The 25,983-nt window shown below is 48.7% G+C and overlaps 1 protein-coding gene across 4 annotated transcripts; it reads right to left on the reverse strand.

The window, feature by feature from the left end:
* Positions 1–1,072: 1,072 nt before the first annotated feature.
* On the reverse strand, positions 1,073–19,761 carry PIGZ (phosphatidylinositol glycan anchor biosynthesis class Z). 4 transcript variants are annotated; one of them, XM_080658336.1, is made up of 4 exons: positions 19,378–19,761; positions 8,820–8,925; positions 6,816–7,026; positions 1,073–4,806 (listed from the first exon to the last, which is right to left on the reverse strand). In XM_080658336.1, exons 3-4 carry the CDS (start codon positions 6,958–6,960, stop codon positions 3,245–3,247), a joined length of 1,707 nt encoding a protein of 568 aa, XP_080514462.1. In that variant the 5' UTR covers positions 6,961–7,026; positions 8,820–8,925; positions 19,378–19,761; the 3' UTR covers positions 1,073–3,244. The 4 variants fall into 4 exon arrangements, with proteins under 4 accessions (XP_080514462.1, XP_080514461.1, XP_080514464.1 ...); XM_080658335.1 differs by having other exon boundaries at positions 6,816–7,029; positions 19,378–19,518; XM_080658338.1 differs by lacking the exon at positions 19,378–19,761 and adding an exon at positions 16,052–16,338 and having other exon boundaries at positions 6,816–7,029.
* Positions 19,762–25,983: the final 6,222 nt, after the last annotated feature.

The raw sequence follows: 25,983 nt of genomic DNA on the forward strand, positions 1-25,983 counted from the left end.
TGGTAGTCACAGGAAGCTGGATAGGGCTGGAGACCTACCCTGGGGATGGAGGAGCTAAAGTAGTTTGTCCTCCATTTTCCTTATGGTCAGACTTCTGATTTGGCATCCCATCCTCCAGTCTTCCCATCAGAGGTGCTACTTAATCCTCTTTGAGGCCAGAAGTCCCATCTCCTAATGACCAAAGTCCTGGTTTGGCATCCTACCTTCCTCTCCCATCAGAGGAGAAATCTTTCTCCCAAACTAGAGGCAACTCGTTGGATTTTCCCTGGAGTCTGGCAGTGATGAGCCTAAAGAGCTTGTTCAGTCTACTGTCTTGTCTGCCTCATTGGCCTCAGTGCCACCCATTGGTCTCTGGATATCAGAGTAGCACAATATTAGCAGTCCCCAGCCCAAATCCATACCCTCAACATAAATAAGCACACTCAGTGTTTTTTTCTAGAAGAGACAAAAAGGGAAGAAGTGCAGAAAGCAATGAAATTTCTAGACAAACTGGCCATTTAGTAAGAAAGGAAGGAAATCAAAAGAAGGGGGCACTTGCTTCATTTTTGTGGGAGGAGTGTATAAGAATTAAGTCACACACACACACCCTCATTTCTGTAGAAGGAGTCTGGGAGCAGAGAGAAAACTGGGTCCTTTCTGCTCCTACTGGATGCCTCCCCACTTCATTGTAAAAGCCTCCAGTGTTTGTAGCAGTGGCTTGCCTTCTCACCAGTTACCGTGTTACTAAAGAAAAAGACCAGGCCTGACTGCTGTTGCTCAGTGGTTGAGCATCAACCCATGAACTAAGAGATTCCCAGTCAAGGCACATGCCCCAGTTTTGGGCTGGATCCCCAGTAGGGGGTGTGCAGGAGGCAGCTGATCGGTGTTGATATCTACCCCTCTCCCTTCCTCTCTCTAAAGTCAATAAAAACATTTTAAAAAGAAAAGAAACAGAATGAATTCTTCCCATTGACAACAGTCTCCCAGCATGCCTTTCAGATTCTTCTAAGCTCTGCCTAAAAGGGAAGCAATTCATCCCCTTATCCTGCAGGGCAATTCCAACTCACCTTTTGATGCCACACGGACACACACACTTTACAGACAAATTTATTAGAGCTCAGACCACCACAATCTACATGGACTGCTATGCCAACAGTTTCTCCAGGGAATTCATGATTGTCGATCCAAATGGGGAAGAGAAGAGGCAGAAGCCCAGAGGAGTTTGGGACCCTAGAGTCTTGGATGTCTCCAAGGTGGCCCTTGGTTTTATATCTATGGACAGAAATGCCATCTTTGGCTGCAAAATAAGTGCTTATTATTTGCCAGAGATGATGCTAAGTACTAAGGGGTAGGAAGAAAAATCAGAGGTTCATAGCAGAAACATAAACCAGAAAAACAATGAATTGTCATGAATGGGTCTCTAGAGTTTAAAGGAGGCAAATATCTGACAGTGTGCTAGAGCCAGCTTATACTGTTTTGTGAGAGTAGATCCTTGGCATCTCCTCCCAACTTGGAGTACAGTAACATCGTTTTAGTAGTTTGAAATCAGCCATGTGGGAATATTGACACCACAGAAATTGGTAAATGCTACAAATTGGGGCACTTTTTTTTTTCTTTTTTGCCCCTGAGAGAACATTGCTACACATTTAGCAGTGTACCACTGAATTTTCTCTTCCTTGGGGTTGGAGTCATGAGGAAGATGTGGCACTAAGATCCTAGTAGCAGTCATAGAACAGCATACTTATGACGGGTGTAACTTTAAGATGACCCAAGGCTTTAGCCAGCAGAAGGCAGAACTAGAAAAGGACTCAGGTTTGGTCATTTGTACAGGTTTGGTCTCCTGCTCTGTGCTGACCTCCAGCTCATTGATCTCTGTGGTCTGTGTGCCTCTTGCTCTCATGAGATGGTAGAGGTGTGAGGAGGGAGATGAAGACAGGTGTAGAGCCACAGTTCCTCATGTTCCCAGTGGACTGGGTAGAGGGTACCTGTGTTGGGAGCAACATACTCAGGGGTGCGATGGCTTCCATCAAAGCAACAGGTGTTGGTTTGGCATGGGGTTTGCTCTGCATCCTGTGAAGAGGGCTTTGAGTGTGGAGAGGGACCAGATCACATTTACAAAGAAAGGTTTCTGGGAGCACCTGTTTATCCTCAAGTGCTGCTAGATGCTGACTGAGCATTGTGTATTCTCCACTCTCACTGGGGCAGGCTGAGGAGGGGAAATGATCCTTAAAGGGAGAATGATCCTTAAAGGATGAGATGCTGAAATGTCCCACTACCGTTCAGGGACAGGAGTAGAAGGGAGTGGAGAGAAATATTCCAGAACTACTTTTGTGGTTGAAAACACAACAGCCTGGCCAGTGTGACTCAGTGGTTGGGTGCTGACCTATGAACCAGGAGATCACAGTTCGATTCCCGGTCAGGGCTCAATCACTAGTATGGGGTATGCAGGAGGCAGCTGATTAATAATTCTCTCTCATCATTGATGTTTCTATCTCTCTCTCTTCCCTCTCTGAAATCAATAAAAACATTTTTTTAAAAATGTAAAAAACAGCAAACACTAAGACAGCAGACACCAAAGTGCAATTAAATATACCACCACACTCACTTCCATGCTTAAAGAGCTTTGGGAGAGACATGCCTGTCTAGCCAGGGGACATGTGCTGCAGACCCAGGAATGACACAGTGTTAGCTGGCAGACACCTCAGAGATGCTCTGATCCATTGTACAGGCTAGAAACAGGCTGGGGGAGGGGAAGGAGCTTTCTTAAGATCACACAGTGAATGGCAGACCAGGGACTAGAACTCAGGTCCCCTGAATCTGCACTACCTACTCCCTCTCCATCCCCACACTGCCTCCTTCCAGGTGTCTAGGAAGCCAAGGGGTTGTCATGACATCAAGAAGCAAGGCATCCTGTAAGGTTTGGAGGTCAGTCAAGAATGTCATTAGCAGATCATTGTCTCTTCACAACCAGGTGCTATTATATATTTAAAACATCACAGTTTCTGGAAGGAATAGGGCAGGGACCAACATTAGGGACCAATTGGTTATACCACATTCTTTGGGGCATCAGGACCTTGACATAAGACTGTGACTGGTCAGATCTTTGGTCTTTGAGGGGATAAGGGTGCCAGATTACCCAGAAAGTAAAGCAAGGGCTGTAAACAGGAGAGGCAGTGGTAGGAATGCTGGAAGGGAAGGGAAAGGAAGAGAGTCAGACTCTGTCCCAGCCCAGCTTCCCAAAGAGAAGGTGAAGTGGGGCCTTCATCTACGGCCACGGATTCTCTGTCATGTTGTCGGGCTTCTCCCCCAGCTCTAGGATGTGAAGGCTGAGATGATCCCTCCAAGCCCCACTCAACAGGGAGGACATGGCTGGTGGGTCCTCTAGGGTCAAGTGGGGAAACACAAGTGTCTCACTCTTGAGGGGAAAGCTACAGTTCTCCGTGGCAGGCCGGGTGGTGCCAGGGGTCACCACAAAAAGGCGGCAGAGCCACGGCCCACCGGCCACCTGGCAGGCTGGTTGTCTGGTGAAGTTGTTCAGGGTTTGGCACAGGACCGGATCCTCAGTCCCACCCATTTCCATCACCTCCACAAGTGACCCCGGAGCTGGGAGGTGTAGGAGGTGCCGCGGGGGCATGTAGGTGTGGGTGAAGAGGAGAGTGTAGTGGGTAGGTACGCTTGGGAGCACAGGTGCATGAACCACCCGCTCCAGGTGCTCCAGGCTAGGCACTAGGCCCCCCTGGTGCAGGCAGCCGAAGAAGAGGGCGCCCAGGGCATTGAAGAGGACCAGGGTGCCCTTGCAGGGCACAGGTTGGGTCTGTGGACTACAAAGCAGGACCAGGGGGACTATAAGGGGGATCAGGAACCGAGCTTCCTGGTGGCTAAAAGCAGACAGCAGTGCTAGGGGCGTGAAGTAGAGGAACAGGAGGTGAGAGCTGGGGCCGGGCAGCAGTCTCCGGGCATCCCACACCCTCAGGGAGCGCGTCTGTGCCAAGGCCCGGAGGCAGACTCGCAGCTGTTGCCACCCAGCCCGCAGGGCCTGGGCATGCAGCATCCCAAAGAGCAGGAAACCATTGACTGCCAGGTGAGTGAGCCGCAAATGGGTGCCGTGCCTCCCCAGGTTTTGAGGGTCCAGGTTGTATTGCAAGAAGTTGGCAGGTGTCAGGACAAGGGTATTGGGTCTACTAGTAAATGGACTGGAGAAATACCAGCTGTCCACGGCCACAAACACTGCTGCTGTGAGGGTCGCTCCTGGCAGGAGCCCCAGGGCTGCCTTGGTCAGTGACTTGAAGGCAGACTTTGTGGCTCCGCAGATGCCCCAGAGGAACACAGGAACCAGAGCAAAGGCCAGAAAGGTGGGCCGGTTGAAGAAGCCAGCAGCCAGGATGCTCCCAAGAAGCCAGCTGTGCCACCACGAGCCTGGAGCAGGCTTCTTGGGTGCGGGGCTCCGAGCTACACGGGGCGACACCAATACCAGCAGCCATGCAAAGAGCAGTCCCTCGATGGCATTGGAGAAGGTCCTTGTGTAGAAGACTAGGGTGACATAGGAACCAGACAGCAAAACCAGGGCATTCCAGCGCTCCGCCCTCCACAGCGGGGCCAGGTGGTATATGGCCACGTCCAGGGCAAAGGAGAGGGCAGTGAGGAGGAGCCGGGGCCCCACCAGCAGCATATAGCCACTTACCAGGCCAGGCCACGGTCCCAGTTCTTTCCAGAGCTTGAGCAGCCAGAAGGCAAAGCCAGAGGTCAGCAGTGGGAAGACCACCGTGCGGCAGGAGCTGCTGGGATGAAACTCCCAGGGCCGGGCGCCCTCTATGCCCAGGATGTCCTCTGCAGAGAGAGAAGTAGGGGTGAACCAGTCCCAAGCTCAGAGAATACGGTAGCCAATATTTCAGGATGGCCACCTAGATTTTCCAGCCCCCTAATGTACACTCCCCGAATAAACCCTGGGACTGTGGAGATGATGCACGTTCCTCTTGCGATTAGTTTATGTCACAGGCGACAGCAGAACATAAGACAGGGAGGTAATGCCGATGGGCCTGAGGTAATCACACGAGCCCTTTAAACGCAGAAAAGGACGTCAGAGATTCAAACCATCAGAACGATTTGATGATGCACCATTGCGGTCTCAGACGGAGGGGGCCGTTGGCAAGGCATGATCTAGGAGCCGAGATCAGCCCCTGGCTGACTTTTAGCAAGGAAGTGGAAACTTCAGTTCCATAACTGAAATAAACGAAATTCTTCCAACATAAAGAATGAGCTTGGAAAGCTGATTTTCCCCCAGAGCTTCCAGACGAGAACTCGGCCCAGCCATACTTTGATTTCAACCTTGTGATGCCCTGAGCAGAGAATCCATGCCAGCCTCCCAATTTATAGAACAGTGACCGAACAGTTTTAAGTTCTGGGTTTGTGATGATTTGTTAGGCAGCACCAGAAATGGATATAGGGGAGGTCAGCCCACCTGAGGCCCACCTGGGAAGGAACCGTTCCTGGGATGTGAGGTGGCAATGTGCCCTGGACAGGGTGTATGTGGAGGATCAGGGGGAAGGTGCATTCCTCTCCTCAGAGTTTAAAGTCTCCAAAGTGAGGTAAAAAACCCATCTCTGTCATTGTGATTGTTGTTCCAGGATAGGCAGTGTGAGGAAGGGAAAGGGAATGAGCAATTATTAGATTTGTCTATGATATTTAAATTTTTCATAAGAAGAATATATTCAAGCAGGACTTGTGTAATTAAAAGAATACTCGCTGCCTGAGTCTGGTCTGTGATCCTGCACCCCAGAGCTCTGAGGGGTCGGGTGAAGGAAACAAACTCTTAGTTTCTGCACCTCAACTCAAGCCCACAACTTCTCCTGCTTGATAACATTGCTGGTTTGTTCAGGGCTCTTTGTTTCTCCTACTTATTCCTCCAGCCTTTTAGCCTTTCTCTATGTCAAAAGGTGAAAGGGAAACAGAAAAGCTAGGATCAGGTCAATCTGGCTGCCTTTCACTGGCTCTGATTTTTAAAAAAGTGTGGAAAGGAAGACTGGACCTTTCAAGTTGAATCCAGTGTTGAGCCATGTGGCAGAAATAGCTAAATAGTCTCCCCAGTATCCATTCCCTCCTTCTTCCTTAGTCTCTTCAGTGGGACACTTGGTCAGGTTTGAAGGCGATATTTTCCAGCTTCCTTTGCAGGCTAGGTGTTGCCATGTGATATATTCTGACTGATGGGATGGAAATGGTATGAGACTTTCAAAAATGCCCTTGAAGAGAGCAGGGATGCCCATCTCTTCTTCAGTGGCTGGAAAGACTTGGTTTTAGACTTGACGGCGGGAGCTCAAGCAGCCATATTGAACCCAGAGGAGGAAGCCATGTGCCCACAGCATCTGAGAATCCTTGTGGTCCCTGGCAACCATCCTCCTGATGTGCTCTACACCACCTGGCAGGTAAGTTCTAACAATTGAGCATCCAGGTCTGGGTCCCCTCGGCCCTCATATAAAACTACAGAAAAGTTTCGTTAGCTCAGATTATAACCCTGTGTAAGTTTTCCCAAGCTCTGAGGAAGCCCAACTCAAATCCTTCACTGAGAAATACAAAACAGCTTTTCTTTTCAGTAACCTCTACTGTTGGTCCAAACAGAAAAACACCAAAGAGGCTGGCATTTCATTAGTATCATCCAGAAGGTCAGTGTCACCACTCAGGAAGGAGATGTGAGGTCCCCCCTCGCAAGTTCTTACTCCAGAGAGGCTCATTGGTTTTCTGCTCATCTGCACAGCCATGTGTCTCCCTCCCCACTGGACATCCAATCAGCTCCAATCCAGACTTTGCTGTGACTTATCATAGCCATACACGGGGTGCTTTACCTGCCATGACCTCAGGCGACTGGAAGAACTCATCTGGGTGCACGTAGCCTGTCTGTGGAAGGAGACACCACAACAGGCGGAGCAGGCTGAGGCTGCCCCACAGCACCCTGGGTGCCATCTTCAGGTCAAGGTGCTGCCAAAACATTGGGCCAAGAGCCTAGAAATACTTCTCAGCTACTACAGATGTCACTCTGGATCCACAGATCTGCATCTGCTGAGGATAACATTTGTTAGTTGTTATCATGTAAATTATAATATGTTCAATCATCTGAACAAGCTCTAAAGGGATCCGTGTAAAATTAAAATGATAAGACTAACAGCTGCTATCTACTAAGTCCCTGATAAGAGCCAGAAAGATTACACTCATATCTCATTGAATCTTTTCCACAGTTTGGAACAGAGGGTCTCATGATCTCATTTTACAGATAGGGGAACCGAGACTTCTGTTGAGTAACCTGTTACTTGCTAATCATATTTTCTAAGTGTCTAAATATAACATTTGCGAGTAGAATTAGGGTGCCCTCCAAATCTGGGTCTCACAGCCCCAATCCTGTTCACAGCTCACATCCATAGGCAAGCATGGCAGCCTGTCTCTTGCAATTCTATAAACTTGGGCATTCTCAGTGGATTCCATCCAATTCCCTGCCAAAAAATGCACCACATTCCACTCCATTGTCTTCAGTCACCCCTCCACCTTTCACACACCCTGGAACCTTTAGAACAAGCATGTCAAACTTGTGGCCCACAGGCCACATGCAGCCCACAACGAATATTTCTGTGGCCCAACCAATATAACGGTATGTAAGAAACATTTTAATAAAAATGTTGTAATTTAATTTTTACAAAATCCTATTATACATAATCTTACCTAATAATAGACAACCATGTAAATTGACCGTACCTCTGCTACGCCCACCAGCCAATCAGGAGTGAAATGCAAATTAACCCAACAAAAATGGCGGTTAATTTGCATACACAGGCGCTGAGCAACTGGGGGTGGGTAGGACGCTTGAGTCGTCGTCGTTCCACCCCACCCCAGGTCTCTCAGGGCCTCTGGGCAGCATGGGAAGACGGGGCTGGGCCGGAGTGGAAAGGCAGTGCCGGCAGCCAGGGAAAGGAAGGCCCATTCTAGCATGAATCTTCGTGCATCGGGCTTCTAGTTATTAATAACGAACTACAATGTTCACTAAGGACTGATTACTATAATCGTGTTGCATTCATTTCCCTTATGGGCCTATGCGCAGGCGCACCATTTCTCTCCACTAATACCAGCAGCGAATCTTTTAGCAGCTGATTGCCACGTCATTAGTCTTGGACTGACTTGTTTGGTGTGCGCAACAGGAAATATTTCACTTTTGCAGAACAACAAAAAATAGGTTTATTTGTGTTACGCTTATTAATTTGTGCAGTTATTCAGTGTTTGGTAAGTTAATGTTCAAGAAAAAATATTAATTTTTATTAAAATGTTCTATTATTTTATGTTAATGATTAAGCATTTATCTCAGCCCTTTGTATTCAGCATGTCTATCAAAATAAACCTACGTTTCTATGAAAATTGAAGCTTTTGTTTTTTTGCAGCCCACATAAACTTAAACCTTGTTTATTGGGGCCGTGTTAGCCTTTGAGTTTGACATGCTTGCTCTAGAAAGTGATGAGGACTCACTGCTAGGGTCTAACTGTTGATGTCTCTCCCCTCCCATTCATATGTTGAAATCCTAAAACCTGAGGTAATGGCATCAGAAAGTGGGGCCCTAGAGGGGAGGTGATTAGGTCACGAGGATGGAGCCATCATGAATGGGATAGTGTTTTCGTAAATGAGCCTCCACAGTGCTCCCTCACCCCGTCTACCATGTGAGGGCACAGCCAGAAGCCACTGGCTATGAACCAGGAAGAGGTCCTTCACCATGCTGCTGCCTGGATCTTGGACTTCCCGCCCCCCAGAACTGTGAGAAATAAATGTCTCTTGTTTATAAGCCACCCAGCCCAAACAGACAAAGAACTTACTTATGTAACACCTCTTGCTAGGGATGCTCACTCCTAGGTTCAAAGAGTAAGGGGAATCGGAGACCGTTGCTTATTGGACCTATCCATCAGCACCCATATGCCATCTCTGGTGAAGAGAAAAACAAGTTTGACAACAAGTTTGTCACTTCTTCAAAAATACATATGGTGACCATTTCCTGACTTCTTGGCTTTGAAATTTTAAAGGCTGACCTTAAACAACCATTGTTCTCAGGTGTGATACATCCTAACGAACAAGGCAAAGTAAAGCAACAGAACAGGAATCTGGCAGATGTCAACAAGGACATCTTGATACTGTGGATGAAAAAGGGTTGCGTTAATAAGTTACAAATTCCTGTCCATTGCTCTTGTGCATCCAGTTTAACACCTTTGAAATGTCAGAAGCAGTACCCCTCCTAGGAGTAACCACCCTCAAGAGAGACTACTCTTGCCAAAACCGGTTTGGCTCAGTGGATAGAGCGTCGGCCTGCGGCTGAAGGGTCCCAGGTTCAATTCCGGTCAAGGGCACGTAACTTGGTTGCGGGCACATCCCCAGTGGGAGGTGTGCAGGAGGCAACTGATCGATGTTTCTCTCTCATCGATGTTTCTAACTCTCTATCCCTCTTCCTTCCTCTCTGTAAAAAATCAATAAAATATATTAAAAAAAAAGAGAAACTAATCTTGTTAACTGTCCTGTGATCTGATCCCCGCTTTGCTTTCTCCCACCTTCACTTAATCTTCCTTTAATTCCCTCCTTAATTCCAAATGCATAAAAGAAACTGCAAACTGTCATTTATCTTGAGCATCTTACTTTCTGCCCATTGTCAGTTTGGCTCAAATAAAATATAAAAATTATTTACAGGTTTAGCCCTGGCCAGTGTGGCTCAGTTGGTTGGGCGTCATCCTGTGCTCCAAGAGGTTGCCGGTTCTAATCCTGGTCAGGGCACATCCCTTCTTTGTGGCTTCCGTCCCCAGTAGAGGGCATGCAGGAGGCAGCCAATCAATGTTTCCTAAACCTCAGGTTCCTCATCAGGAAAGTCAGATAACAATATAAACCTCATGGGATTGAGGGAGATTTAAAGAGCTGACTCGTGGATGGCACTTAGTGCACGGAGCTTGCATGTGTAAGTGATCAATCGGAGGTTGCCATTACTGCTTTTAGTAGAGGCACAGATAATAAAATCCTGGCTGCTTCAGACACTTTAGGAGAGCCTCAAAATAGCACTTCCACTGGCGATGAAGATAAACAGGATTTGGTTAGTATAACTACTGTATTAGCATAGGTAGCTAGTTAGATAGGAAGAGAGCAAATGGAATTGACCATTAAGCTTGATGCATTAGGGAGCTGAATTAGACATTGAGCCTGATTCACTAGGAAGCCACAGCATTCACAGGGTCCCCAGGTGACAGCTTCATTCTCCACTGAGGGAACTCAATCCCCTAAATGGGCAGGAAGAATCTGCTACTCGTCATTAGCCAGGATAACCGAAGGAGGAATAAAAACAGCAGGGGAGCCTGGCCAGTGTGGCTCAGTTGACTGAGCATCTTCCCATATCACCAGTTCGATTCCCAGTAAGGGCACATGCTTGGGTTGTGGGCTCGATCCCAATAGGGACCTGCAGGAGGCAGCTAATTGATGTTTTTCTCTCATTGATGTCCCTCCCCTTCCGCTCTCTCTAAAATCAATAAAAACATATTTAAAGCCCGGCTGGCATGGCTCAGTGGTTGAGCATTGACCTATGAACCAGGAGGTCGTTGTTCGATTCCCAGTCAGGGTACATGCCCGGGTTGCAGGCTCGATCCCCAGTGTGGGGCGTGCAGGAGGCAGCCGATCAATGATTCTCTCTCATCATTGATGTTTCTATCTCTCTCTCTGCCTCTCCTGTCCTTTCTGAAATAAATAAAAATATGTTTTAAAATAAGTAAATAAAAACATATTTAAACACAAAAACAAAACCAAAAAAACAGCAGGGGAAATGTCTTTGCTAGCCACATGCCCAGCAGAAACCAAGATGGCGGGGAAAAAAAAAAAAAAAAAGGCAGCCCTAGCCTAGCTCAGTGAATAGAGCGTTGGCGTCCCGGGTTCGATTTCCGTCAAGGGCACGTACTTTGGTTGCAGGCTCCTCCCCAGCCTGGGGCCTGGTCTGGGCACATGCAGGAGGCAGCCAATCGATGTGTTTCTCTCACATCAATATTTCTCTCTGTCTTTCCCTCTTTTTTCCACACTCTCTAAAAATCAATGGAAAAATATCCTTGGGTGAGAATTAAAGAAAAAAGGAGAAACCAAGATGGTGCAGGTGGAGGTAAGCACGTGTGCAGCAGAAACTAGATGACGCAGCAGAACTTTGGGGCATGCACAGTAGGAGCATATGGGCAGAGTCTAGCCTGGGAAAATTGGGAAAAGAATCAGCTTGGCCCAAGCCAGCGTGGCTAAGTGGTTGAGCGTTGACCTACTAGTATGAACCAGGAGGTCATGGTTCGATTCCCGGTTAGGGCATAAGTCTGGATTGTGAGCTCCATCCCCAGTGTGGAGCGTGCAGGAGGCAGCTGATAAATAATTCTCTCTCATCATGGATGTTTCTATCTCTCTCTCCCTCTCCCTTCCTCTCTGAAATCAATAAAAAATATATTTAAAAAAAGAATCAGGTTAAATAAGGGTGTGGAACCCTAGAAGGTCCAGGAAAGGGATCGCTTAGGAGGAGGATCCAGCACAAGTCCAGGAAAACCAAAACAGTAGGTTGGATAGTTTGAAAGAAAGCCTGCTCATTCCCCCAAATCCAGAAATTGTATATAGAGGATTATCAGGGATCTCAGGGCAATTGCACCTAGAGAGTGCCTGCTCTCTACATCCCAAGGGTGTATTATTTCTTTTCACCCCAATAAATCTTGTCACTGCACTTAAACTTCTCCCAACCATGCACCCTTTGAAATTCCTTTCCTGTGACACTGAAAGAACTCATTTTCACCGGCAACACAATTGCCTAGATACATTTATGCATGTAGCTCAAGCTTTTCTCTAAGAACAGAACTTTTACTCTGTGGTTAGAATAACATACCAAACCCTCTGCACTGACTGGGGACACGAACCCAGCCTGCCCTGCACTGGTGTGGGTAGTTACAGGACAAGCCTAGGCTGCGAGTCTGCACTGCTTTCCCTCTGCAGCAACAGAAGAAATTCAGCAAGGGGACATCTGTTTAGTTCCCCATCTGTTCCTCCTTTCCCAGGTAACGGTATTCAGAATGCCCACCGAGAACTGCCCGCCTCACCCCATACCACCAGTTTTCAGTGATGAATTATGATAGAGACCTTAACCTGGACAGAAACCAGAAGGGCCTGTGGGAGGATTGCTCCGGTGGCCCAGCTGGTGAGCATGCGGTGCTTACTCGGCTGTATATGTTCTTCATGCATTTGTCTTGCCATGTCTGTGCGTACTGAATTGCAATCTTTTCTTTTTATTATTCTTAAATATATATTGTTGATTTCAGAGAGGAAGGGAGAAGGAGAAAGAGATGGAAACATCAATGATGAGAGAGAATCATTGATCGGCTGCTTTCTGCATGCCCCACCCTGGGGATCGAGCCTGCCACCCGGGCATGTGCCCTGACCGGGAATTAAACTGTGACCTCCCGGTTTATAGGTCAATGTTCAACCACTGAGCCATGCTGGCCAGGCTCTTTTTCTTGAATAAAACCTTTTGGTGATGGAATACACAGTTGACTTTTTTTTTAAAAAAATTAAATCTTTATTGTTGAAAGTATTACATATGTCCCCCGTTTCCCGCATTGACACCTTCTAGCCCTCCCCCACCCCCACCCCAGGCCTTCACCACCTCCCCCACCTTCCCTCTGCAATTCCGCAGTCAGTTCCATGCTTCTATGTCTCTGGATCTGTTTTGTTCATCAGTTTATTTTGTTCATTAGATGCCACATATGAGTGAGATCATGTGATACTTGTCTTTCTCTGACTGGCTTATTTCACTTAGCATAATGCTCTCCAGGTCCCTCCATGCTGTCTCAAAGGGTAAGAGATCCTTCTTTTTTATAGCAGCATAGTATTCCATGGCATACGAATTCCTTATATGAATTCTTTTCCTGCTTGCTTTTTTTAAAAATTCAAACAAATTTCAATTACAGTTGACATTCAATATTATATTAGTTTTAGGTGTATAAGATAGTGGTTAGACATTTATATACTTATGAACTATATTCCCTATGTTGTATTTTATATCTGCATGATTATTTTGTAACTGTCAGTTTGTATTTCTTAATCCCTTCACCTTTTTCACCAGCACTCTAATCCCCCTCCCATCTGGCAACCATTAGTCTGTTCTCTGTATCTATGAGCCTGTTTCTGTTTTGCGTTCCACTTCGTTTGTTTGTTTTTTTAGATTCCACATATAAGTGAAATCACACAGCATTTGTCTTTCTCTAGCTGATCCACTTCACCCCGCACAGTACCCTCCAGGTCCATCTGTGTTGTCACAAATGGCAAGGTTTCTTTCTCATGGCTGAGTGATATTCCATTGCATATATGTACTGCGTCTTCTTTATCCAATCATCCACCAATGGGCTCTTAGGTTGCTTGCATATCTTGGCTATTGTACATGGAATGTCCTTCTTTGTCTCTTGTTGTAGCCTTTGTTTTAAAGTCTATTTTGTCTGATGTAAGTATTGCTACCCCCATTTTTTTTTATTTCCATTTGCATGAAATATTTTTTTCATCTCTCTACTTGTGCCTTTCAATTTGAAGTGGGTTCCTTGTAGGTATTACATGTATGGGTCTTGTTTTCTTCTCCATTCTTGTCTTTTTAAAATTTTATTTTTAATTATAGTTGATATTATATTAATGTTACAATTCAATATTATTTTGTAACCACCATGTCTTTGAATTGGAGCATTTAATCTATTTTCATCTAAAGTAATTATTGATAGGTATGTAGCTATTGCTATTTTGTTATTCATATTTTTAATCTTTTCCCTCCCTTTTTCTTCTTAAAGAAGTTCCTTTAACATTTCTTGCAAAACTGGTTTGGTGGTGATGAACTCCTTTAGCTTTTTATTGTTTGTGATTTTTTGCTGACTTCTGCATTGCATTCTGGCCATATGGTGTCAGAGGTGGCTGTGGGGCAATAGGCTGCTGCCAGGAGGAGGCTATTCATACACTGAAAGAGCATCACTGCTGGCTGGCTGGGCAGGGGACCAGGGCAGGAGACCTGGGCAGGGGACCAGGGCAGGGGACCTGGGCAGGAGACCTGGGCAGGGGACCTGGGCAGGGGACCAGGGCAGGAGACCTGGGCAGGAGACCTGGGCAGGGGACCTGGGCAGGAGACCTGGGCAGGGGACCAGGGCAGGAGACCTGGGCAGACCCTGAGATGAGCACCCTCCGCCTGTGCTTGTCCCCACAGCCTTGCAGAGCTTCTCAGTCAGTCGACAACCAGCAATGCCACCCCAGCAAAACTCCATCCCGCACCCACTGCTTTTCTTTGACCATGAGTCTCATAAACTGATTTTATCCACCCACTCCACGCCATTGGCCCCTTGTTGCCCTTCTTCTGGACCTTGTGGTTCTGAGGCCTCAGTCTCAACTCTGGTCATCCTTTGAATCCAGACACTTGCTTCCCTTCCCTTCCACAAGAACATAATAAATAAATAAAAAGAAAGAAAGAAAGAAAGAAAGAAAGAAAGAAAGAAAGAAAGAAAGAAAGAAAGGAAGAAGGACAATGACTAGCAGTTTATCTTCTCTGTTGTTCGGGTAAGCACCCCCTCTGGAGGGCTGTGTGCTTCAGAGAAGGCAGTTCAGAGCCCCAGCTCCAAACCAGGAGGTGAGTCCTCACTGGTAATCCATATCCTTTGTTATTGATTGGTGTAGGAAGGTGTATTTAATACTATTCTCACCAGTGGGACTTGATGGAAAGCCTGCTGAAGGACTTCTGGAAAAGATTTCTCTGATCTTAAAAAAAGATGCACATGCAAATCAAAACCGCTTCAAATCCACGAGGATGGCTAGAATCAAAAAGCAGATCACAACAAATGTTGGTCAAGATTTGGAGAATTCAGAGCCCTCCTACATTACTGGTGGGAATGTAAAAAAGGTACAGCCATTTGCCAAACAGTCTGGGCGCTCCTCTAATCATTAAATACAGTTACCATATGACCCAGCAATTCCATTCCTAGCTATATACCAAGGGAAATGAAAACATTATGCCCACACTAAACTTATACATAAGTGCTTATAGTAGCATCTATAATAATAAAAGGGTAATATGCTAATTAAACTGGACGTCTTCCGGACATCATTCCGGACGTCCTTCCTGATGAAGCCGGGGCCGGAGGGAAGCCAGCTTGGGTCCAGGGCACCTGTGGGTGGCCTGAAGGAAGCCAGCCTGGGTTCGGGTGCAGGAGGGAAGCCAGTGCCAGCAGCTGGGGGAAGGAAGGCCTGCTCTTGTGTGAATTTTCTTGCATCGGGCCTCTAGTTATTCATAATGGCCAAAAAGTGGAAATACTTGAATGTTCAACAAAGGAATGGATGCTAAAATACCATCCCTCCATACAATGCAATAGCATTTGGCCCCTCCTCTATTCTGCATTGTTTCTCACTTCAGCATCTTTGCTTACATTGCTCTCTTTGCTGGCTGTGCTTATAATGTGGAGCTAAAACCAGCTTTGGCATCAACTAGACCTGGCTTCAAATCCTTGCTGTCACTTGCTCATGGCAGAAGAGCATTTAATCTCTTTTGAACCCCATTTTCCCCCCCTGTTATAAAATGAGGGTAACAGTAGCACCGGCTTCAGGGCTGTTGTGAAGATGAAATGACTGTAAAAAGCAAATGTAACAAGTGGTTTCTTTGATGATCTATTTTGCTTCCACTGCCAGGACAGAGAGAAGCCCTCCTTAACTCTGTGCGGGGCTTTGCACTGGGCGGTGCAGGGACCGCTGGGGCCTTCAGACGGTTTCAGTGGCTGACGTCCCCCAGGTCTGGGATCTATTCCGATTCGGCTGAGTCCACCTGGATAGGCCCTCTGCGGGGCCAGGGTCAAGGACAGAGTCGGAGGAGGTGGTAACATAGCGGGCCCTTGAATTGAACAAGCGCGGGTGTTCTCCAGAATGAGCCCAGCCCGCTGCTCATCCTGGGGCTTCCCAGGCCCAGGCCTGGCTGGAGAAGTGGTCCTGGTGGCTGCTTCCCGCAGGGTGCCCCAGGGGCGGGGCCACCCCATAGGGCGTGGCAACTACTCACCTACACCCGGTCCAAATCTTGCCGTTGTGGCGGCCGCGGGGCCGGTCTCCCGAGGCTGCGGAGCGGGAAGCCTTAGAATAAATGGATGGCGCCCAGGGCCGCGCAGACTCGGCTGTGCGGCAGGGGAGCGGGTGCTGATAACCACAGGGGCCTCCCGCGCAAGTGTGCGGGGATGTGTGAGGGCAGGCAGCGGGGAGGGACCATCTCGGCAGCAGGGGTCCAGGGAAGAGGAAACCACTGCGTCGGGCGCGGGGAGCGGGGAGCTAGGGAAGAGATGACATCAGTGCGGCGAGAGGACGGAGGGGGGCCGCCTGCTAGCCGCCGGTGAGCCCAGACACTGGTCTCTGGCGCCGAATCAGCGGGCCCCCGGCTCTGGGTGCCCCACCTTTCTCCCGCGCCCACTGAGCGCGCAGCACCACGTCGCTCTGGGGACGAGGATGGTCCAGAATGGTAACCATCGCGTGGTGGCAACTTCGTGACAAAGCGGCTGGGTCCTTGCTTCCTGGGGAGGGCGGCAGGTCCAGGGTTCCACCCTTTCTCGGGATTCGGCATTTGGAGCAGGGTTTCATTTATTTTTATTTTTGTTAATTCTCACCGGAGGATGTTTTCCCACTGATCTTTTAGAAAGAGTGGAAAAGAGAAGGAAAGACAGAGAGAACTACCGATGTGAGAGAAACACATGGATTGGTTGCCTCCTACAGGAGCCCAGACCAGGGCCCTGCAATCAAACCGGGATCCTTTGGTCTGCAGGCTGAGGCTCTATCCACTGAGCCAAACCGGCTAGGGCAGAGCAGGGTTTTTTTTAAAATATATTTTTATTTTATTTTTATATAGTTTTATTGATTTCAGAGAGGAAGGGAGAGGGAGAGAGAGAAACATCAATGCTGAGAGCGAATCATTGATCGGCTGCCTCCCACACGCCCGCTACTGGGGATGGAGCCTGAGACCCCGCATGTGCCCTTGACCAGAATCAAACCTGGGACCCTCAGGCCGACACTCCATCCACTGAGCCAAACCAGCTATAGCTAAAAAGTATTTTTATTAATTCCAGAGAGCGGGAAGGAGAGGGAGAGAGAGAGAAATATCAATGATGGAAATAATTAATAGACTGCCTCCTAGATGCCCCCTACTGGAGATGAGTCTGCAATCTGGGGATGTACCCCAGGGGGGATCAAAAGGTGACCTCCTGGTTCATAGGTCATTGCTCAACCACTGAGCCACAGCAGCCAGCGGGGCTGGAGCAGGTTTTAAAGAATGCAGGGGGTGGGAGTGTTGGAGAAGGGGGGGGGGGAGGCTGCGCAACAGCCAAAGGGCTCTTCTCCCACTGGAAACGTGCAAGAATTGTCCCTCAAGACCAAGATCTCGTTCCAGACTCTAGGGTCCATCCCAGGGGCAGAGGGTGAGAATGGCTCTGAGTCCATATTCCTGATTGGTGTCGCATTTCATTCTAACCTGGACTCTGGGCCGAAAAATACCCTGCATGGAGCCCCACCCTGGCAGCATTGGAAGGTCTGGCTGTGGCCGCCTCCTTTTTCTGGCAGTCCACACGGACCCATGCTTACCCTCTGATTAACAGAGAATGCAACAGAGCATTAGCACACAGGGGAGAGGGGAAGAGAGTAAGTTTTCTCGGGGAACTGGCCTACATCACTTAACCATCCATGACCTCGGTTCCCATCTGCTCTGTAGGGGGAATTTTGCAGTGTTAATAGTTTTTTTTTAAAGTATGTTTTTATTGATTTTAGAGAGAGAGACAGGAAAGGGGGGGGGAGAAATGTCTATTGGTGGCCTCCTGCATGGCCCACCACCGATACTGGGGATGGAGCCCACAACCCAGGCATGTGCCCTGACGGGGAATCAAACTGGCGACCTCTGGGTGCATGGGATGACGCCCAACCCCTGAGCCACAGGGGCCAGGGCTTTGTTAACGGTGTTGATGGTGGTTCCCTGAGGCGAAGATGTCTGTGGTGGAGGACGGCAGTGAGGGATGCCCTCCCTAAGGACAGCTGCAACAGTCCTTGCCATATTGTGCATCCCATACGAAGGCCCAGACAGCCACTAACCAAAGCAAGGGTGGTGCTGGCCCGAACGTTTGCCTGGAGCATCCTTGATGACAGAGCTTTTGCCCTTGTCAGTGCCCCCATGAGACCCCTGGGCAAGGAGGCCATTGTCTCATCCTGTAGGAGTGTGGTAGGCAGTTAGACAGACATGAGCAGAGCAAGGACCGTGGGCTGGGTGCAGAAGATCGCCAGGGCCCTGGGTGCCTAGCAATGGGCAAAACTGGAAAAATAAGGACCCGCCCCCAGGGTAACCTTTCCTGGCATGTCGCTAGTATGGAGTAGACCCCCTAGGAGGTGGCATATGGAGTGGGAGAGTGACTTCATGGGACTCCCAGAAGGCCCTTGCATGACCACTCCCTTAAGCATTAACCCCTAGGGATAACATCTAGGCCTCAGTAGGGTTTCAGTTCCAGGCCCAGAAAACCAGCAAAACCAGACAAGCAAGGCCATGCTGACATCAGGACCAGCTGCACTGACTAATGACCCCCTGCCAGTCAGCAGAGACCATGACCCTGAAAGGACACACTTGGAAAGCTGATGAACATTCTACTGGGATCCACCTGAGACCTCCAGATAAGTACCTCCAAGACAGAGGAGCCAGCCTGGCTCTCTCTATGGAGCGTCCTTCTCCAGGCTCCCTTTCCTCCACATTACAGGGCCAATGGCCAGTAACATACCGGTGCCCCTTTCGCTGACAGCAGGAGGACAGGCCTGGTCTAAGTGTATCCCGCGAGGCCCGAGTGGAGAGTCTTCTCCTTCTCCGCTAAAACAATGTGAACCCATCTGCTCTCACAGGCTTCCTGCTCAGCACTTTGCAGCGTCTTTTCGATTCATCCTAACAGAGACCCTGGGATTATACTCCCATTTTATAGATGGGGAAAGTACTAGTAAAGTTCCAAAACCGACCACGAAGGCCTGCCCATAGCCGGAGAGGATTCAAGTCTAGGCCTTCGTCCGGGTCCCTAAAGTGGAGTTTACCTACAGCCTCCCTTCCCGAGAAAAGTCGCAGCAGGACTCCAGTCGCCTTTAGCCTGGGGCAAGTCTGTGCTGCGGGCCTGCGCCCGGTTTGGGGCAAGTTGCCTCCGAGAATGTGGGAGTCCATAGCTCCCCTGCCTGCCTCCCTGGCTCTAGCATCTGCTGGTCTCTTGGCAGCTAGCGAAGGCAGGAACGGTAACAATTACCTTCCCTCCTGCTTTACCCTCCCCCCTCCCCCCCTCCCCCGCCTTGACCTCCTTTAACTCATCCGGAGCTGCTCGGCCGACTCACCCTCGCGCTGCCTCTGGGCTGCACCTGCGGTGCTGGCGGCGTCTGCACTGGGGGCGAGAGCCTGCCCTGGGGGTGCGGGGCCGGGAGCCGCCGGGACCAGAGGGCCAGAGCCGGGAGGCGTCGACACGGCCTCCTCTCTGCAGGGTCCAGGGAATTTCGCAAGCTCTGCAGTGCGCCAGGCGGGGCGGAGGAGAGGGCTGGGGACCAGCGAGCCCGCGGGCGGGCGGGGCTGCCCAAATGCGTCGCCCGGGGTCCGGTTGCGGGCTGTGGCCACGGGTAAGGCAGATTGTGGAGGGTCCCGGGTCCGTGGGGCCGCGTCCCTGGGGCAGTGACTGCTCCCTCCCCCCCTCTCCGCATTCCAGCTCATTCCCCTAGCAGCCTCCTGGGCGAGCCGGGGCTGGTGAGTCGTCTTTTGAGCACTAGGGACAATTAAACCATTTTAATCTAGGCCACACTTCTTTTGTCATTCAAAATAAAAATATTTAGTTCTGTGTGGGTGGGGATTTGCTAAAGCTCAGATGACCTGCTTCTCTGAGTGGAAGAAGGTCGTGGGGGATGGAGGCGCCGGCCTGGTTCGAGGAGCGGAGCCAGAGCGTGGGTTCGGTTACACCCGGCAGCTGCCGGCCGGCCGCCGCGCGTTCGGTGCTGGGAGCAGTCCTGCGGCGGCACGGTTTCCCTCTGCAAATGGGCGCTGGGGGGCTGGCCCAAGGTTGCCGACAGCCAGGGCTGTGTGCCGGGAGCCAGGCTCCCTTCTCCGATGCCAGGCCCGCGGAGGCGGCCGGGCGATGCCTGTAGGAGGGATGCGCGAAGAGCACAGGACGCGACGCTGCAGCAAACCCCTCCTGGTCTTGGTCCCTCAGCCGCAAGAGAACTCCCCAACATACACACGCCACACCACACACCACACACCACCCCGCGGGCTGAAGGGCGGACCTCGGGGCGCCCAGGTGGGGCTCGTGGTCTCCCCGCGTCTATGTGGGTCACTACCGCCGCCTGGTAGCGGACGGACAGAACGCAGTGGCCGGCGGACTACGACACTGCCCCCTGGCGGGGGATATTTCACTAAGCCTCTTGGTGAGGCTCACTGGGCAGACTGGAACATCCCTCCCTCCTTCCAAAATCAATGTTTTTTTTGAAGGGTCTTGAGCAGAACCCCTTCACCTATGTTCTCCTTTATGCTTCACAGCAGCCCTCACATTAAAAAAACAACACCACTACTTTAGCCCGACCTGTGTGGCTCAGTGGTTGAGCTTCGAACCAGGAGTTCACAGTTAGATGCCTGGTCAGGGCACATGCCCGGGTGGGGGTTTGGTTCCCAGTAGGGAGCGCGCAGGAGGCAGCCGATCAATGATTCCCTCTCATCATTAATGTTTCTCTATCTCTCTCTCCCTCTCCCTTCCTCTCTGAAATCAATATAATTTTTTTTAAAAAAATACTACTTTATTGAGATATTATTTACATGCAGTAATAGCAGACATTTAAAGTACTGTGTACAGTTTTATGACTTGACAAGTGAAAACACCAGGCTAACCACTGTCCAGATCAAGATGTAGAATGTTTCCATTCTGCCCCTTTGCAATTAAGTCTTTTTTAAAAAAATATGTATACACACACACACACACACACACACACACACATATTGATTTCAGAGAGGAAGGAAGAGGGAGAGAGAGATAGAAACAACCATGATGAGAGTGAATCATTGATAGGCTGCCTCCTGCATGCCCCACACTGGGGATCAAGCCCACAACCCCGACAAGTGCCCTGCCCAGGTATCAAAAGGAGACCTCCGGGTTCATAGGTTGATACTTAACCACTGAACCAGGCCGGCTGGGATGCAGTTAATTCCTCTTCCTCTCTCTTCCCTGGCTTCAGATAACAACTCATCTGATTTCTATCACTACACTTTGTTTTTCCTAGAATTTCATACATAAAACTATACAGGATATGGTCTTTTGGGCATGGTTTCTGTCACTTAGCATAATGCTTTTGAGAATCCATGTGGCTGTGTATAGGCAATCACTGGTGAGTAGTATTCCATTGTATGCATATACCATAAGCTGTTTACCCCCTGGGGGGTTGGGGGTCGCTCAGCTGGGCTGGCAGAGAGGTATCTTCTCAGGACCCCAAAGGAGGACATTTGTGTTGCTTCCTGTCTCGAGATGATGAAGAAAACTGCCTTGAACATCCCCATAAAGTCTTTGTGTGGACATACACTGAGTGGCCAGATTATTATGATCTCTGAATGCATAATAATCTGGCCACTCAGTGTATATCCTATATAATAAAAAGCTAATATGCAAATTGCCCCCTCCACCAGGAGTTCGACCAGCAGGCAGGCAGGCCAACCGTCTATGTCCCCTCCCCCTTGCCTGGCTGGCTGGACCCCACTGATGCACGAATTCATGCACCGGGTCTGTAATATATATATACTGAGTGGCCATATTATTATGCGTTCAGAGATCATAATAATCTGGCCACTCAGTGTATATGTCCATTTCACTTGTAGGGTAAAATACCTATAAGTGAATGGGATGTTTTGGTTTTATGGTATTTTCAACTTTATAGGAAGCTCTCAAATTGTTTTTCAAAGTGGTTATACTATTTTACATTACCACCAGCAATGAATGAAAGCCCATCGCAGTCTGTGGTTTGTCTTTTTCTTTTCTTTTTTTAAAATTTAATAAATCTTTATTGTTCAGATTATTACAATTGTTCCTCTTTTTCCCCCCCCATAGCTCCCCTCCACCTGGTTCCCACCCCACCCTCTGCCCTTACCTCCCCCTCATTGTCCTCATCCATAGGTGTACGATTTTTGTCCAGTCTCTTCCCACACCCCCCATTCCCCTTTCCCCCTGAGAATTGTCAGTTCACTCCCTTTCTATGCCCCTGATTCTATTATATTCACCAGTTTATTCTGTTCATCAGATTTTTTATTCACTTGATTTTTAGATTCACTTGATAGATATATATTTGTTGTTTGTAATTTTTATCTTTACCTTTTTCTTCTTCTTCCTCTTCTTAAAGAATACCTTTCAGCATTTCATATAATACTGGTTTGGTGGTGATGAACTCCTTTAGCTTTTTCTTATCTGTGAAGCTCTTTTTTTTAAAAAATATATTTTATTGATATTTTACAGAGAGGAAGGGAGAGGGATAGAGAGCTAGAAACATCGATGAGAGAGAAACATCGATCAGCTGCCTCCTGCACACCTCCCACTGGGGATGTGCCCGCAACCAAGGTACATGCCCTTGACCGGAATCGAACCCGGGACCCTTCAGTCTGCAGGCCGACGCTCTATCCACTGAGCCAAACCGGTTTCGGCATCTGTGAAGCTCTTTATCTGACCTTCAATTCTGAATGATAGCTTTGCTGGGTAGAGTAATCTTGGTTGTAGGTTCTTGCTGTTCATCACTTTGAATATTTCTTGCCACTCCCTTCTGGCCTGCATAGTTTCTGCTGAGAAATCAGCTGACAGTCGTATGGGTGCTCCCTTGTAGGTAACTAACCGTTTTTCTCTTGCTGCTTTCAAGATTCTCTCTTTGTCTTTTGCCCTTGGCATTTTAATTATAATGTGTCTTGGTGTGGTCCTCTTTGGATTCCTCTTGTACGGGGTTCTGTATGCTTCCTGAACTTGTAAGTCTATTTCTTTCACCAGGTAGGGAAAGTTTTCTGTCATTATTTCTTCTAGTAGGTTTTCAATATTTTGCTCTCTGTCTTCTTCTGGCACCCCAAAAATTTGGATGTTGGTACGCTTAAAGTTGTCCCAGAGGCTCCTTACACTATCTTCATATTTTTGGATTCTTTTTTCTTTTTGTTTTTCTGGTTGGGTGTTTTTTGTTTTCTCATATTTCAGATCTTTGGTTTGATTCTTGGCGTACATTGATCTACAGTTGAGTTTCTGTATATTCTTTATTTTAGACAGTGCATGCTTAATTTCTGACTGGTCCTTTTCCATTTTTTTGGCATTCTCATTAAGGTCCTTGAAGGTCTCACTAAGCTCCTTGGAGGTCTCATCAAGTTTCTCGGCGGTTTTTAGAAGATTCTTGAGTAACCTTATAAATGTGGTTCTGAACTCTATGTCGTCCAGTAGTTTGCTTTCCTCCACTTCTTTCATTTGTGACATGTTTCTTTGTCTCCACATTTTGCTGCTTCCCTGTGTTGATGGAGTAGCTTTGTGTGGTAGGTGACCTATAGGGGCCAGTACCTCAGCCTCCCCAATCACCTGAGGTGGATGCTCTTGGTACACCCCTTTGTGGGCTGGGTGCAAAGTCTTGGTGTAGTTAAGCCTTGATTGCTGTTGGTACACTGGGAGGAAATGACTTCCAGGCCAATTGGCTGTGAGGACCCGCTGTGTCTATAATGGAAGAACTGCTGCGCTGGAGACATGCTTATGGTGCAGGACTTGTTTCAGTGGGGCTTTGGTGCTCACTGAGTCTGCCTCTTGAATGTGTCACTTATGGATGTGAGGAGTTGAAATCTGGTGTCTCACACTGACCGCTAGGTACACTGGCTTCTGGATCTCCAATGGGGTGCAGGTCAGCTACTGTCTGAGGCCACCCAGCAGGAGCTACAGCGAGAACTACAGTTTTCTCCTCTTTGCTTGGGGTTTGGAGGTTTTGGAGCTGTCTGACCCAGGCTGCAAGTTTGCTAGGTTAAGCTGCAATAGGGCAGGCCATTCATATGCTAAAGCCGCTGCTTGGAGCTTGGGTGGGTTTGTAGATTGTGCGGGGCGGGGTCTCAGGACGTCACTAGGGTAGGGCGTGGCAAACAGTGATGGCTGCCAGTTAGCCAGCTCTGCGTCTCCAACCGTGTCTCTGCGTCCCGCGCCCCAGCACAGTAAACAATTATTCCTGCGCTCAGCCCTGCCAAGCAAGCCTCACTCACTTTCCGACCCAATGGCAGACAGTCCAGCTTCTCCCAGTAGGAGTTTGGGTCCCCAGCGTCTTCCCAGAAACTGGAGTTTGGAGTAATCAGGAGCTTGTCTCCCTTCGGGTTGAAAAAAGCAGTGCTCCCAGTCGCCCATCGCCAGCCTGATTCACGCGCCTCCGTACCTCAGCTTTTCAGCGCTTGTGCACCTCTCAATGCTCTTTTCTCTTTCCTTCTAGTTGTAGAACTTCCACTCAGCCAGCTTTCCCATGGTTCTGGGTGATAGACATTTTGTCTTTTAGTTGTAGTTTTGAAATTATTGTGCGAGGCAGCAGTTTAGGTATTTACCTACACTGCCATCTTGGATCCTCTGCTCTTGGCATTTTTAATTATAATGTGTCTTGGTGTGGTCCTCTTTGGATTCCTTTTGTTTGGGGTTCTGTGCGCTTCCTGGACTTGTAAGTCTATTTCTTTCACCAGGTGGGGGAAGTTTTCTGTCATTATTTCTTCAAATAGGTTTTCAGTATCTTGTTCTCTCTCTTCTTCCAGCACCCCTATAATTCTGATGTTGGTACGCTTGAAGTTGTCCCAGAGGCTCCTTACACTATCTTCAAATTTTTGGATTCTTTTTTCTTTTTGCTTTTCTGGTTGAGTGTCTTTTGCTTCTTTGTATTTCAAATCTTTGACTTGATTCTTGCGGTCCTCTAGTCTGCTGTTAAGTCTCTGTATAATATTTTTTATTTCAGTCAGTGTATGTTTAATTTCCAGTTGGTCCTTTTTCATATCCTCGAGGGTCTCGCTAAATTTATCGGCCTTTTCTAGGAAATTCTTGAAAAGCCTTATAACCGTGGTTTTGAACTCTATATCCAGTTGTTTGCTTTCCTCCATTTCTTTCGTTTGTGATCTATTTCTTTGTCTCCGCATTTTCACTGCTTCCCTGAGTTGGTAGAGTAGCTTTGTGTGCTAGGTGTCCTATATGGCCCAGTGGCTCAGCCTCCCCAGTACCTGAGGTGGACACTCTTGGTGCACCCCTTTGTGGACTGTGTGTACAGCCTTGTTGTAGTTAAGTCTTGATTGTTGTTAGTATCACTGGGAGGAATTGACCTCCAGGCCAATTGGCTGTGAGGATCAGCTGTGTCTATGCCAGGAGAACTTCTGTGCTGGAGACAGCCTTATGAGACAAGACTTGCAAAATTGCAAAAGCCTCTGTGCTCAGCTTGGATGGGGCGGAGTCTCAGGGCTGAGCAGACAGCCTTGGCTTCCCGTCAGCCCTGCCCTATGAGGCCCCTGGGTCTCAGTGTCCCTCAGTAATCGCTGCAAGCACCTCTGAGAGAAAGCCACCCTCGAGTTTTGTCCGCTGCCAGACGGTCCAGTTTCTCCCCAAGTGAATCTGGATTCCCAGATTCTCGCCCAGAATTGGAGTTCAGCGCAGTCGGGAGCTTCCGTCTCCCTCCCGCTTGAGAAAGCCAGCAGCACACTCAGCAGTCAGTCCTCTCTGCTCCCACTCGCACGCGCGCCTCTGGACCTCTGCCTTTCGCAGCTCCCCTGAGTCTTTGTGTGCTTTTCTCTTTTCCTGACAGTCCAGATTCCCCCCGTATGAGTCTGGGTCCCCGGGGTCTCACCTGAAACTGGAGTTCAGTGCAGTTGGGAGCTTCTGTCTCCCTCCTCCTTGAGAAAACCAGCCAGGCACTCGGCCGCCAGTCCTCTCTGAGCGCGCATCTCCGTACCTCAGCTTT

Source organism: Plecotus auritus (assembly GCF_963455305.1).
Source record: "Plecotus auritus genome assembly, chromosome: 2".
Lineage (NCBI taxonomy): Eukaryota > Metazoa > Chordata > Mammalia > Chiroptera > Vespertilionidae > Plecotus > Plecotus auritus.

Coding starts and splice junctions, on each gene's coding strand:
- PIGZ (XM_080658336.1), bottom strand. CDS start 6,960: ATGTTTTGGCAGCACCTTGACCTGAAGATGGCACCCAGGGTGCTGTGG. Junction 4,807..6,815: donor GTCGCCTGAGGTCATGGCAG/GTAAAGCACCCC, acceptor CTCTCTCTGCAG/AGGACATCCTGGGCATAGAG.